Source organism: Pelecanus crispus, chromosome 4 (genome assembly GCF_030463565.1).
Source record: "Pelecanus crispus isolate bPelCri1 chromosome 4, bPelCri1.pri, whole genome shotgun sequence".
Classification (NCBI taxonomy): Eukaryota; Metazoa; Chordata; class Aves; order Pelecaniformes; family Pelecanidae; genus Pelecanus; species Pelecanus crispus.
In genome coordinates, this window is record NC_134646.1 from 87,583,465 (window position 1) to 87,596,488 (window position 13,024).

Genomic DNA, 13,024 nt, shown 5'->3' on the forward strand with positions numbered 1-13,024 from the left:
GCCACGGCACACAGAGAGACCCGCCATCCCTGCCACAGCACAGAGAGACCCGCCATCCCCGGCACGGCACACAGAGACCCGCCATCCCTGCCACGGCACACAGAGAGACCCGCCATTCCTGGACACGGCACACAGAGACCCGCCATCCCTGCCACGGCACACAGAGACCCGCCATCCCCGCCACGGCACACAGAGAGACCCGCCATTCCTGGACACGGCACAGAGAGAGACCCGCCATCCCTGCCATGGCACACAGAGAGACCCGCCATCCCTGCCACGGCACACAGAGAGACCCGCCATCCCTGCCATGGCACACAGAGAGACCCGCCATCCCTGCCACGGCACACAGAGAGACCCGCCATCCCCGCCACGGCACACAGAGAGACCCGCCATCCCTGCCACGGCACACAGAGACCCGCCATCCCTGCCACGGCACACAGAGAGACCCGCCATCCCCGCCACGGCACACAGAGACCCGCCATCCCTGCCACGGCACACAGAGAGACCCGCCATCCCTGCCACGGCACACAGAGAGACCCGCCATCCCTGCCACAGCACAGAGAGACCCGCCATCCCCGGCACGGCACACAGAGACCCGCCATCCCTGCCACGGCACACAGAGAGACCCGCCATTCCTGGACACGGCACACAGAGACCCGCCATCCCTGCCACGGCACACAGAGACCCGCCATCCCTGCCACGGCACACAGAGACCCGCCATCCCCGCCACGGCACACAGAGAGACCCGCCATTCCTGGACACGGCACAGAGAGAGACCCGCCATCCCCGCCACGGCACACAGAGAGACCCGCCATCCCTGCCACGGCACACAGAGAGACCCGCCATCCCTGCCACGGCACACAGAGAGACCCGCCATTCCTGGACACGGCACACAGAGACCCGCCATCCCTGCCACGGCACAGAGAGACCCGCCATCCCCGCCACGGCACACAGAGACCCGCCATCCCCGCCACGGCACACAGAGAGACCCGCCATTCCTGGACACGGCACAGAGAGAGACCCGCCATCCCCGCCACGGCACACAGAGAGACCCGCCATCCCTGCCACGGCACAGAGAGACCCGCCATCCCTGCCACGGCACACAGAGACCTGCCATCCCCGCCACGGCACACAGAGAGACCCGCCATCCCCGCCACGGCACAGAGAGACCCGCCATCCCTGCCACGGCACACAGAGACCCGCCATCCCTGCCACGGCACACAGAGACCCGCCATCCCCGGCACGGCACACAGAGAGACCCGCCATCCCTGCCACGGCACAGAGAGACCCGCCATCCCCGGCACAGCACACAGAGACCCGCCATCCCTGCCACGGCACACAGAGACCCGCCATCCCTGCCACGGCACAGAGAGAGACCCGCCATCCCTGCCACGGCACACAGAGAGACCCGCCATCCCCGCCACGGCACAGAGAGACCCGCCATCCCTGCCACGGCACGCAGAGAGACCCGCGATCCCCGCCACGGCACACAGAGACCCGCCATCCCCGGCACGGCACACAGAGAGACCCGCCATCCCTGCCACGGCACACAGAGAGACCCGCCATCCCTGCCACGGCACAGAGAGACCCACCATCCCTGCCATGGCACACAGAGAGACCCGCCATCCCTGCCACGGCACAGAGAGAGACCCGCCATCCCTGCCACGGCACAGAGAGACCCGCCATCCCCGCCACGGCACACAGAGAGACCCGCCATCCCTGCCACGGCACACAGAGACCCGCCATCCCTGCCACGGCACAGAGAGACCCGCCATCCCTGCCACGGCACACAGAGAGACCCACCATCCCTGCCACGGCACACAGAGACCCGCCATCCCCGCCACGGCACACAGAGAGACCCGCCATCCCTGCCACGGCACACAGAGACCCGCCATCCCCGCCACGGCACACAGAGAGACCCGCCATTCCTGGACACGGCACAGAGAGAGACCCGCCATCCCCGCCACGGCACACAGAGAGACCCACCATCCCTGCCACGGCACACAGAGACCCGCCATCCCTGCCACGGCACAGAGAGAGACCCGCCATCCCCGCCACGGCACACAGAGACCCGCCATCCCTGCCACGGCACAGAGAGACCCGCCATCCCCGGCACGGCACACAGAGAGACCCGCCATCCCCGGCACGGCACACAGAGACCCGCCATCCCTGGCCCCTGCCTCGGCGTGCCCGCACCACGCTGTGCCGTGGGGATGGCCGTCTGCCCCAGCCCCGGCCATGTTGAGCCATGGGCCCCGGCGTGGGCAGCTCCGTGCCGGCGTGGCGATGGCGGGGCAGCTGGCTGCACATCCTGACCTTTGGTGCTGAGGGACGGAGGCTGCTGTGGCTTGCACCGCAGCGCCGGGTGTCAGCTCTCCCGCATCGAAGGTCCGTGCTGCAGGCTTCAGCGCCGGCACGGCCCCGCAGCAAGCGCCCGCAGGCTGCAGCGTGCCGTCCCACCGTGCTCTGCTGGCGCTGGGCTTTGCCACCCCAGCCAGGACCCCGCCGTGCCGCCACCCGGGAGCAGACGCCTAGGCAGAGGGGAGGACGCTGGCAGAGGGGTGATGATCCCGGGTTATCCCTTTCAGCGCGCTGGGCAGAGCCCACATCCGCAGCCTCTGCTCTCGGGACCCTTAAACCCTCCCGGCCGCCTCCTTGCTCCGGGGTTCCCCCGTACGCCCAGCTCCCCACGCCCAGCTCCGGCAGCTCACCCCAACCTGCACGAGCTGCCTTTCCTGTGGGGCTCCCCGTCCCCGCCGTCATCTCTTCCACAGGCTGAAGGGTCTGTGAGGGCTGCCCAGCGCGGGCTTTGGGCCGGGGGTGTCTGCCCTGGAACCTGGGGTGTCTGCTATGGGGCCAGGGGTGACCCATGGGATGGGGGAGCTGCACCCGGGGGTGACCCCGGTGCGGGCTCGGGGAGGCGAGGGCCTGCAAGGAGGGTGCGGGCGGTGCAGGGAAGGAGCCTGGCGCTGCCTCGAAGGGGCCGGTGGAGAAGCGGTTCGAACTGCGAGAGCGGCAGCCCGTCTGCAGGACCCCTGCCTGGGCTGGCCAGCAGCGGGTCTCGGCGGAGCGGGGGGTCCCAGGGCAGCGTGGCCGTGTGGGGAGAGGGGCTGGCCTGGGGCTCCGCTGCCCAGCGCTGGCTCGGGGCTGAGCAGGGCCAGGGGACGAGCATCCAGCCCCCGTGGACCCGCGGGCGCCGGACAGCCAGGGTTTGCAGCCGGCGGGAGGAAGGAAGTGGTTGGTGCTGAACCGTTGCTTCATTCACCGTCCTGGTGCCGCAGGCAGCAGCGGGCTGGGGCCTGCGGAGCCCCGAGCGTGGCCGTGCGCCGTGTCAGCATTCGTGCTGCCCAGCCTCGTGCACCCAGAGACGCGGCCGGGCCAGCCTCGGCCGGGGAGCCAAGGCCTCGTCCCGGCGGTGCCGCTCCGGCGCGGCGCAGCTGGCCCCGGCACATGGCTCCCTGCGGCTCCTCGCGCCGTGGGGCGGCCAGGGCTGCCCCTGCCCCCTGCCCCGGGCTCCAGCCCCCTGTCCCGCTGGCTGCTGGGCTCCGGCAGCGGTGCTCGGCCGGAGGGGCCCGCGGTGCCGCAGCATTGCCTGGAGCCGGCAGCCCCACCGTGCCCCGCGGGCAGGGCCGGTGGCCCACCCGAGCCTGGGCCCCTCGGTGGCCGGCGTGGCGGGGTCCCGGGGGTGCCATTGCCACCAGCCCTGCCCCGGCGCGTGGAGGGGCGCGGGGTGGTCGGGTGGGTCCCCGGCAGCGCCCAGCTGCATGTTGAGGAAGCGGAGGTTTGCACAAGCCGGTGAGATACACGTGACCTGGGGAGCGCGGCAGGAGGAACCAGCAACCACCACACGCAGGGCCCCGGTCCCCGTGGCACAGCCGGCCATGGCCCCGTGGCTGCCCACCAAGGAGGAGAAGTATGGCGTGGGTGAGTGGGCGCCGGGCTGCTGGGCTCCCTGGCTCTCCGGAGGGGTGCGGGGCTGGCGGGACAGGGGTCTCGCTGTCAGGGTGACGCCGCCGGTGTCCCCCGGCTGCGGTGGCCCCGTGGCAGTGGGCTGTAGGGGGGTGGGCGACGGTGCGGGGCCGCGGGGTGAACAGCGCCGGTGGTGCCAGGGCTGCGTGGGGCTGGCGGCGATGCTCAGCGGCGCGAGGCGGGGGCCGGGTCGCTGCGATGCCGGTGCTGGGTGGGCCGGTGGGTGCAGGAAGGAACAGGGGGGGTGGCAGAGGGGTGCAGGGCTGCTGCTGGGGTGGCCCCGGGGATGGGGGCTCAGCAGGGCAGGGGTCAGCGGGACCCGCACACCCCGAGGCTGGGCATGGCCGGTGCTGGGTGGGGATGGGGAACTGGGGGGCTGGGCAGGGCTGGGGGCAGAGCACTGGGGCATGGGGCTTGGCGCAGGATCCGGCCCTCCCCTCTGAGCTAGGGGGCTAGGCTGAGCCTGGCTGCTGAATCGCGGACCCCTCCACCCAAGGGGTGGTTAGCTCGTTAACAGGGATCCTTAGCTCATGTATGACCTGCTCTCGGGGGGTGCCTGAGGAGCCCAGAGCCACCCCTATAATTTGCCCCTGGTCCCAGCGGGGGCTTTGCTCCCAGCCTCTGCACTGGTCACAGCAAAGCCTTGGGCAGCCCTGCTCCCTGCACCACCCCCAGCTCAGGGTCCCCGCGCCGACCCCAGCCCCCAGGCGAGCACAGGCTCCCCGAGCACCGTGCCGGCCCTCGCAGCCTCGCGCCTCTTCCGTTTCTGGCTGGGGCCGTTTCCCACACCCTCCCCTCGCACTGCCGGCAGCACCGGAGCAAGGGCTGAGCCCCTGTGGGGTCCGGAGCAAGGGCTGAGCCCCTGTGGGGTCCTGGGCAGCATCGGGGCAAGGGCTGAGCCCCTATGGGGTCCTGGGCAGCACCGGAGCAAGGGCTGAGCCCCTGCGGGGTCCTGGGCAGCATCGGGGCAAGGGCTGAGCCCCTGTGGGGTCCGGAGCAAGGGCTGAGCCCCTGTGGGGTCCTGGGCAGCATCGGGGCAAGGGCTGAGCCCCTGTGGGGTCCTGGGCAGCACCGGAGCAAGGGCTGAGCCCCTGCGGGGTCCTGGGCAGCATCGGGGCAAGGGCTGAGCCCCTGTGGGGTCCGGAGCAAGGGCTGAGCCCCTGTGGGGTCCTGGGCAGCACCGGAGCAAGGGCTGAGCCCCTGTGGGGTCCTGGGCAGCACCGGAGCAAGGGCTGAGCCCCTGTGGGGTCCTGGGCAGCACCGGGAGCAAGGGCTGAGCCCCTGTGGGGTCCTGGGCAGCACCGGGAGCAAGGGCTGAGCCCCTGTGGGGTCCTGGGCAGCACCGGAGCAAGGGCTGAGCCCCTGCGGGGTCCTGGGCAGCATCGGGGCAAGGGCTCGGCTCCTGCTTGTGCCTGGTGGGCATCACCCACCCTGTGAGGAGCCCTGCCTGGGAAGGGGCTGGAGGGCAGCGAGCCTGGAGCGGGGCTGGGTGCTGGTCCGGGCTGGCGCAGGGTCCTTGTGCGGAGGGCAGGGCAGCAGGAGGGATCCCGTGGGACCTCAGGGCTGCCGGTGCCGCAAGGCGTGCCGGGGCCAGCACGAGGGCTCCGGCCGAGCCGTGCGGGTCTGGAGGCGTCGCGGCATGAGCTGGCCCTGGCCAGGGCTGGCGGTGGGCACGGGCAGCGTCCCAGGAGGGACCCCCTGCGTGCAGGCACATCCCCTGTCCCCACAGGGGACTGTCTGCTGGAGCAGGGCGCGTCCGGGCCTGGGGCCAAGCCAGGGCTGCCTCCACCAGACAGAGCTCTCGCTGTCTCCAGCACCAGAAATAGTCTCAGGACTAACCGCAGCCTGGCCCGGTGCAGCCTGCGCCGCAGCAGGAAGCGTCTGGCCGCCAGCGAGCTCCTGTGCTCCCACCGCCCCGCTCCCCCCGCCGCCCTCGCCGCCCCGCTCCTCCGGCCGCCAGCTCCCGCCGTCCCTGGGTGCGGGTCCTGGGAGGGCAGCGCTGCCGCGCCGGGGCAGGAGCTCAGCTGGCGCTCGCCTCTGTGCGCTGCTTGCGGTGGGAGCGGGACCACCGGGCTCAGCACGCGCTAGGGCCCGTGCAGCTGGGCTGGGTGCCCGGGGCGCGGGCGGCATGCCAGGCAGGACGCCGGGCAGGGGACCCCCGCGTGCTGTGGCCAGCGCCGCTCTGCCTCACGCCGCAGCCCGGCCCTGTGCCCCCTCGAGGGTCTCGCGCCGGTTGTGTGCGCCTGGGACCCCGCAGCGTCTCTCGGGGCGGAGCGATGCCTGTTGAGGTTGCTCTGCTCTGCGTGGGGAGGCTGGCCGTGGGGCACGGGGCCCTGGGGAGGCTGTGCTGGGTGAGGGGGGGGTCCGGGTGAGGGACTCGGGCTCACGGCTCCCCGGCCCCTCTACCCGCAGCCGTGTGGAACTTCCCGCGCACCAGCGAGCATCACCTCCCGCTGCAGATCGGGGAGACGGTGCACATCCTGCAGGCCTCCGAGGGTAAGGGGGTCCGGCAGCCCCGGCCAGGCCCCGTGCCAGCCCCTGGGCTCAGTACGCGGCCACACCCTGACACGGGGGGCTTCGTGCACCCTCTCTTGGCTGCGCTGCTGGGGGGTACCCAGCCCTGCCCTCCCACGGGCTGTCGGGTCCCCGCGCCCCGCTGACGGCGTCCCCTCTCCTCCCCTTGCAGGCTGGTACCGCGGGTACTCGCTCAGGAACAAGGCTGCCCGGGTAGGTGAGGGGCTGCTGGGGGCCAGGGCGCAGGGGGCACGGCCAGTGGCTCGTCCCGTCCCTGCTGGGGGGACGCGCCCGGCACCCTGTGGCATTGCCGGGCTGGGACCCTCTGTGGGACCCTTGGTCCCGGGGTGGGGACCCCCCGGTGTGGCCCCTGGGGAGGGATGTCTCCTGCCCGGCCGGGCCGTGGGTGCTGACGGCTCTGGCTCCCCCAGGGCATCTTCCCGGCCTCGCTCATCCGCCTGAAGGGTGCCGTGGTGCAGCGCAGGGGGTAAGTACCGGGCACGGGCACGGGCACGGGCAAATGGGTGCCATCCGCCTGCCCGGCACGGCGGCCCGGTATGCCGCAGGGCTCCAGGGCTCCCTGCGCCTCTCCCCAGGGCGGAGGAGAGCGTGGTCCCCGCCGAGATGCCCATGGTGCAGGAGATCACCACCACGTTGCGGGAGTGGGCAACCATCTGGAAGCAGCTCTACGTGGTGAGGGACAGGGGCCGGGGGGGGGCCGGGGCCGGCGGGGGCATGCGGTGACCCCGCGCTGCTGCCCGCAGACAGGGCAGATGGAGCGGTACGGGCAGGTGAAGCAGATGATGTACGAGCTGATGGAGCGGCGCTCGCAGCTGCTCTCGGGGACGCTGCCCAAGGACGAGCTCCTGCAGCTCAAGAAGGAGGTGACCGGCAAGATCGACTACGGCAACAAGTGAGAGCGGGGAGGGGAGCGGGGGGCCCGCGCCTCTGCCCCTGCCCCAGCTGCAGGCTGCATGGCGCCAAGGGATGCTCAGCCCCTTGCTGCAGTGTCCCTGCCAGCCTGGCTGGCTGTCCCTGTGTCCCCATCACCCTGTCTGTCTGTCTGTCTGTGTGTCCCTGCTGTCCTGGCTGGCTGGGGACAGCAAGTGCGCTGGGGGTGTGCAAGCCCCCTAGCCGAGGGCTACCGCCCGTGAGCGCTGGCTGGGGCAGGAGAGCATCCCTGGCGCTGCCCGGCTCTTGTCCCCTTGCCAGGGCTGTGCTGCTGGCCAGGAGCTGTCGAGACCTGTCCTGCCCGCACACCGTGCCGGCACCCCCAGGCCCCGCGCCAGCCCGCGCCCGTGCAAGGGCAGGCAGGTCCCAGCGGGGTGCACAGACCCGTGTCCCCCTGGCCCAGCTGGGCGCCGGGTCCTGCCTCACCCCGTCCCGGCCCCCGCAGGATCCTCGCGCTGGACCTGGTGGTGCGGGATGAGGACGAAAACATCCTGGACCCCGACAGGACCAGCATCATCAGCCTCTTCCAGGCGCACAAAAAGGCGGCGCAGACCATCACGCAGCGCATCCAGGAGGAGATGGTGAGAGCCAGCACTGCTGCCGGCGCACCGACCCCTCCGTGCCGACAGCCTGCTGCCCCACGCGCGGCCGTGCCGTGCCAGGGGCCGTGCCGTGGGGCAGAGCCGTGGGGCTGAGCGGCCTCGTGCCCCGCAGAGCCCGCAGCAGAGCGCGCTGGGCTGCAGCGCCCGCCTGGCGGCTTCGCCCTCCCACAGCCTCTACCTCTGCGTCCGCAACTTTGTCTGCAACATCGGCGAGGAGGCGCAGCTCTTCATGGCGCTGTACGACCCCGCTGAGCAGCGCATGATCAGGTGGGGCCCCAGCGGCGCAGGACCAGCCCCGCTGCCCGACCCCTGCCTCCGGCTCGGCCGGCTGCGCGTCCCACCACCGCCCGCAGCGTCCCCCAGTCTCGTCTGCCCTGCGCGGGGAAGCCCCTGCCCCTTCGTACTCCGTTGCCCACCCCCGGGCTGCCCACCCTGCCCAGCCCGGCTGCCCGCCCGGCTCGGCACGAGCCAGCGCATCTCACCGAGGGGAAAGAGGCACGTCCCCTCCCTCTGGAGCGGGAGGGTTTGTTGGCAGCATGCAAGGCGTGCAGCCGCGTCCCGGGAGGCAGAGCTCCGGCAGGGCTGCAGTGTCTCCGAGTATGGCACTGCCCATAGAAATACCCCTTTTCTCATCTCACTAAGGTTCTGGACCGGGTGACATAGTGTCCCAAGGATCCATGTCCCCTTGCAAAGTTATGTTTAATGGAAAAATCTTTTCTTTTTGATCTTGGCACCTCTTGCCCCCTTGCAGCCACCGTCACCGTGCCAGCCAAGCCCATGGAGCGCCGCCCCCCCTGCCCACTGCTCCCCTGCCCGCTGCCCCCCTGCCCCCTGCCCAGCCCCCCGGGACTCACAGGTGCACAGGTGCCTGGGGCCATGTGTGCACGACGTGCTGCGGCCCGCTGCGGGTGTGCAGTGGCACGCTGCCCTGTGCTGCTCTGCCCGCGGCCCCACAGGAAGCAGGAGCCGGCTCAGCCCACGCCAGACCCCAGGTACCGCCGGGGCGGCGTGGCCCCGTGCAAGGGACCGGTGAGCCGGCGTGCCCGGATCGCCTACAAGCTGCCCGCCTGCAGGCAGGGCTGGGCTGGCAGCCTCCAGCTGCTGGGGCCGGCCAGGCTGGGCCAGTCCGTGTGCTGTGGCAGGAGCCACTGGTCGGACGAGGGGTCTGCGTGGTGGGAGCTGGCAGGGGCCGGGCACACGAACCGGGGCCCCCGCTGCACCCTGCCCGTGGCTGAAGCTCTCCAGCCCACGTCATGGCGTTTGCTCGTGGTCTGCTTGCTGGCAGCCTCTGCCCGCTGGACCCCGGCTGCGCAGGGACGCGCTGAGCTCCAGCTCTGACGTCCGGGTGCGCGGCCCCCGCTGCGGGCTCCTCACCCCCTTGCCTTCCCCTCGCAGCGAGAACTACGTGATCCGCTGGGCCAGCACGGGCGTCCCCCAAGACATCGAGCTGCTCAACAACCTCAAGGCTGTCTTCACGGTGAGCGCAGAACCCTCGGGAGCCGCGCTGCTGCTGCTGCTGCTGCCGGCCTCTCCCCTCCTGCAGAGCTGCCCGTGCCTCCTCTGCTCCCTGCAGAGGTGCCCCCGCCCCGTGCAGCATTTCGGGTATATCCAGCACCATGCATGGCCCTGAGGCTCGGCCGCAGGCTGTGTCCCGCTCTGAGCAGCTGAATCCCTCTCCTTCCCGCTGCTCTCGCCATGCTGCTCATGCCCCCCAGCCTGGCCAGCCCCGCGGCTCCTGCGCTGACCTGAGCCCTGGCACCAGGACGTCGGCAGCCTTGCAGCCTCCCCCCCCAGGTTCGGGGCTGCTGGGGCACCCGTGCCCCCATCCCCGCTCCATCCCTCTCCTGCAGCTGGGCTCGCCGGGTCCCTGGCCGCAGGCGGGAGGAGGTGCAGGCAGTGCCTTGCTGACCCAGCATTTTTCCCGCTGCACCAGCAGAGCTGAGCTGACCCTCAGGACGGCCCAAGCGGAGCCGTCGATATGCAGATGAGCCAGGAAAATCAATGCTAATGAGCAGCATCAGCACTTCGCGGTCCAGCTCCCCTGGCTCTCGCCCACCTCTGACCCCTGCCCGCTGCTGGCGTCGACCGCGCATCCCCGCGCGCTGTGGCGTGACCCTGCCCCGTGCCGCAGCCCCGCGGGGAGGTTCTCGTGCAGAGGCGGCACCTGTGGGACCCGGTCCCCACAGGGTGCCTGGAGCTGGGGCACGTGGCCACCCCACCGAGCCCCGCACCATGTCAGACCTGCGCCCTCCCAGGGCAGCGTGCCCCCCTCGGCTGTGCTGCCTGGCTCCTGGGTGCCCTGTGGGGCCATTGGTCTCCACCAGCCCCCGCGTTGTCCCCATCCCTCGGGCTTGGGGCTGCCTGGGGCGCACAGAAACCCCAGACTCCTTGGGGCAGCGGGGCTGTGCGCCCTCCAGCCGAGCCCCTCTGCGGGGCACAGCGGCAGGGGGGCTCCCCGGCCCCCTAAGAGGCACCAGGAGCAGGGGCCCGTGGTGGCTCTGCACCCACTGGTTCACCCTCCCGCGCAGCCCCGGGGACCCTGCGGTCACCCGCAGCAGCAGAAGCACATCCCCGCTCACGCAGCACCTGTGTCCCCCCCACCCAGGACCTGGGCAGCAAAGACCTGAAGCGGGAGAGGCTTTTCCTGGTGTGCCAGATCATCCGGGTGGGACGCATGGACCTCCGGGAGACCTACAGCCGCAAGCTCAGCACGGGCCTCCGGCGGCCCTTCGGCATCTCAGGTGAGAGCAGGGTCTGCCGTGGGTGCCGGGAGGAGACCCCCAGCGCTGTCCGCGCCAGCACCCCCCAGCACCCACCTCTTGGCTACCGGCCGCCATGGGGCTCATTGGCCGTGGGGTGCAGTGTTTTGGGGCAGCAATGCCCCAGGGCTGCTCCTGCCTCCAGCCAGGCAGCCCCCATCCCCACGCACGGACCCCGACCCTCGCTTGCCTCTGCATGGCCGCACTCGCTCCATCCCCCCGAGCTCGCTGCCCTGTCTCCCCCTCCCCAGCCTGACCCACAACCCCCCATGGCAGCGCAGGGCCTTTCCCGCGCGTGCCTGGTGCTGGGGTGTGGGGAGGGATCTGGCACGGCCGCTCCGGCAGACGGGAAATCCTTGGCTCCCTGCTCCTGCGGCAGCCGGAGCCGAGTGCTTCCCCTGGCCGCCCTCGCCGTATCCCCCACGGGCTGGCCCTGCCCGACCGGGGCTGCAGGACCCATGGGGATGCAATGCACCCGTCCTGGCAGAGGAGAGGGGCTGGGGGGGCCCAGCCATCCCTCGCTGCGTGGTGCAGGGGACCCCCGGCGCTGCCCGAGCTGCCCCCGGGAGCAGCCCTGGCCCCTCCACGGCCCCAGCGGAGCGGGGAGCTCCCCGCTCCACCTCGACCCATGGTCCTGCTCTGCGTATCGATCCCCATCGGATGGGCTTGCTAGAAAATTAGTGACTTTACTTGGCTAATTAGCATGCGCCAGGACCCCAGCCACGGAGAAATTACCAGCTGAATTATGAACGTATCAGTGGCTAATTGCACTCCGAGCTGAGCGTGTCCCCGGGGAGGGGCCGGATGGATCATCCTGGTGCCCACTCTGCCGTGCCCTGTCCGTCCTGCACCGAACCCCTGTCTGTGGGCAATGGAGACGTTCTGGATATGGCTTATTTTGGCCAAAATCTGCCCTGGAGCTCTGAGGTCACCTGTGGTGACTCTCCGATGGTGGCCATAGCATGCCTGTGTGCCGTCCCCAGAGGCGCGCAGCCGGAGGGGACGCTGGGTGTGTGGTGCAAGCCCTGAGAGCCAGCTCTGCCCCAGGGCAGCCGGAGAAGCGCAGGGTGAGGAGGGGAGAGCCCAAGGGGCAGATGGCCTTTGGGCTCTGCCCCAGCACGGGACCCCTCTCTGCGCTGGGGGCTGATGCCGGTGCTGCTGCAGACCCCTCGGGAGCGTTTCCCATGGGTGAGCTGTGCTGGGATGCCAGGTCCCAGCCTGTGTTTGGCAGCACGTCCGTCTGCCACGGAGCTGTGTGGGCGCGGGGTTTCTCCCTGCCGAGACCCCCGTGCAGCTCGGTGCCGTCTGGCGTGGGATGTCAGTGGGGCGCGATGACCTCCCCGTGGAGCACCGGCTGGGGCACAGCAGGGTCAGTGCTGGGGGCACAGGCGAAGCGGTGGCTGCAGGATGGGACAAATCTGTCCTGGGTGCTGGTCCCGGGAGGATTTGGCACGGAGGGCCCTGGCACCGGGGGCCAGGGCTGCCGGTGTCCGTGGCAGCCCCCCCAGGCTGCTGCCTCTGTGCTGCTGCAGTGATGGACATCACGGACATCACCAAGGGGAAGTGCGAGAGCGACGAGGACAAGCAGCACTTCATCCCTGTGCACCTGTGAGTCCCGGGGGGCTGGGCAGGGGGCAGGGGGGCAGCGGGCAGGGGAGCAGTGGGCAGGGGGGGCGGCGCTCCATGGGCTTGGCTGGCACGGTGACGGTGGCTGCAAGGGGGCAAGAGGTGCCAAGATCAAAAAGAAAAGATTTTTCCATTAAACGTAACTTTGCAAAGGGACATGGATCCTTGGGACACGATGTCACCCGGTCCAGAACCTTAGTGAGATGAGAAAAGGGGTATTTCTATGGGCAGTGCCATACTCGGAGACACTGCAGCCCTGCCGGAGCTCTGCCTCCCGGCCCCCGGGCACACGTGTGCTCGGGGCCCCAGGTCTGCGGCGGGTGCTGGCCTGCACCTCCCTCCCGGCGGGCTGGAGGCCGGCAGGCTGGGGAGCTGCAGCAGGATCCGGGCTGCTGTTCGGTTCGCTGTGCTCGGTGCCTGGCCGCGGGGGGCACCTGCTCCCTCCGAGTCCTCCGAATAGCCCTGCTCTGGTGTTTGCAGGGCGGCTGCGGACAACGATTTTCTTCACAACATGATCAGGAAAGCTGTGGAGGGGAAGGACATCAACCACAAGGGACAAGGTAGAGCCTCCCGTGTCCCCCCTGCCCCACGTACCCACTCTGT

At 70.8% G+C, this 13,024-nt stretch overlaps 1 protein-coding gene across 1 annotated transcript in view; it reads left to right on the top strand.

Annotated features, from left to right (window-relative positions):
• Positions 1-3,866: 3,866 nt before the first annotated feature.
• Positions 3,867-13,024, top strand: part of LOC142593442 (dedicator of cytokinesis protein 2-like) — an 89,015-nt gene continuing 79,857 nt past the window's right edge. Inside the window, exons 1-12 of the mRNA XM_075709506.1 lie at positions 3,867-3,924; positions 6,382-6,465; positions 6,656-6,696; positions 6,915-6,970; positions 7,080-7,176; positions 7,248-7,396; positions 7,880-8,015; positions 8,149-8,303; positions 9,432-9,513; positions 10,642-10,777; positions 12,328-12,403; positions 12,902-12,981. Of these exons, the coding sequence (XP_075565621.1) occupies positions 3,882-3,924; positions 6,382-6,465; positions 6,656-6,696; positions 6,915-6,970; positions 7,080-7,176; positions 7,248-7,396; positions 7,880-8,015; positions 8,149-8,303; positions 9,432-9,513; positions 10,642-10,777; positions 12,328-12,403; positions 12,902-12,981 (1,135 nt within the window). The 5' untranslated portion in view covers positions 3,867-3,881. The remainder of the gene's footprint in view (positions 3,925-6,381; positions 6,466-6,655; positions 6,697-6,914; positions 6,971-7,079; positions 7,177-7,247; positions 7,397-7,879; positions 8,016-8,148; positions 8,304-9,431; positions 9,514-10,641; positions 10,778-12,327; positions 12,404-12,901; positions 12,982-13,024) is intronic.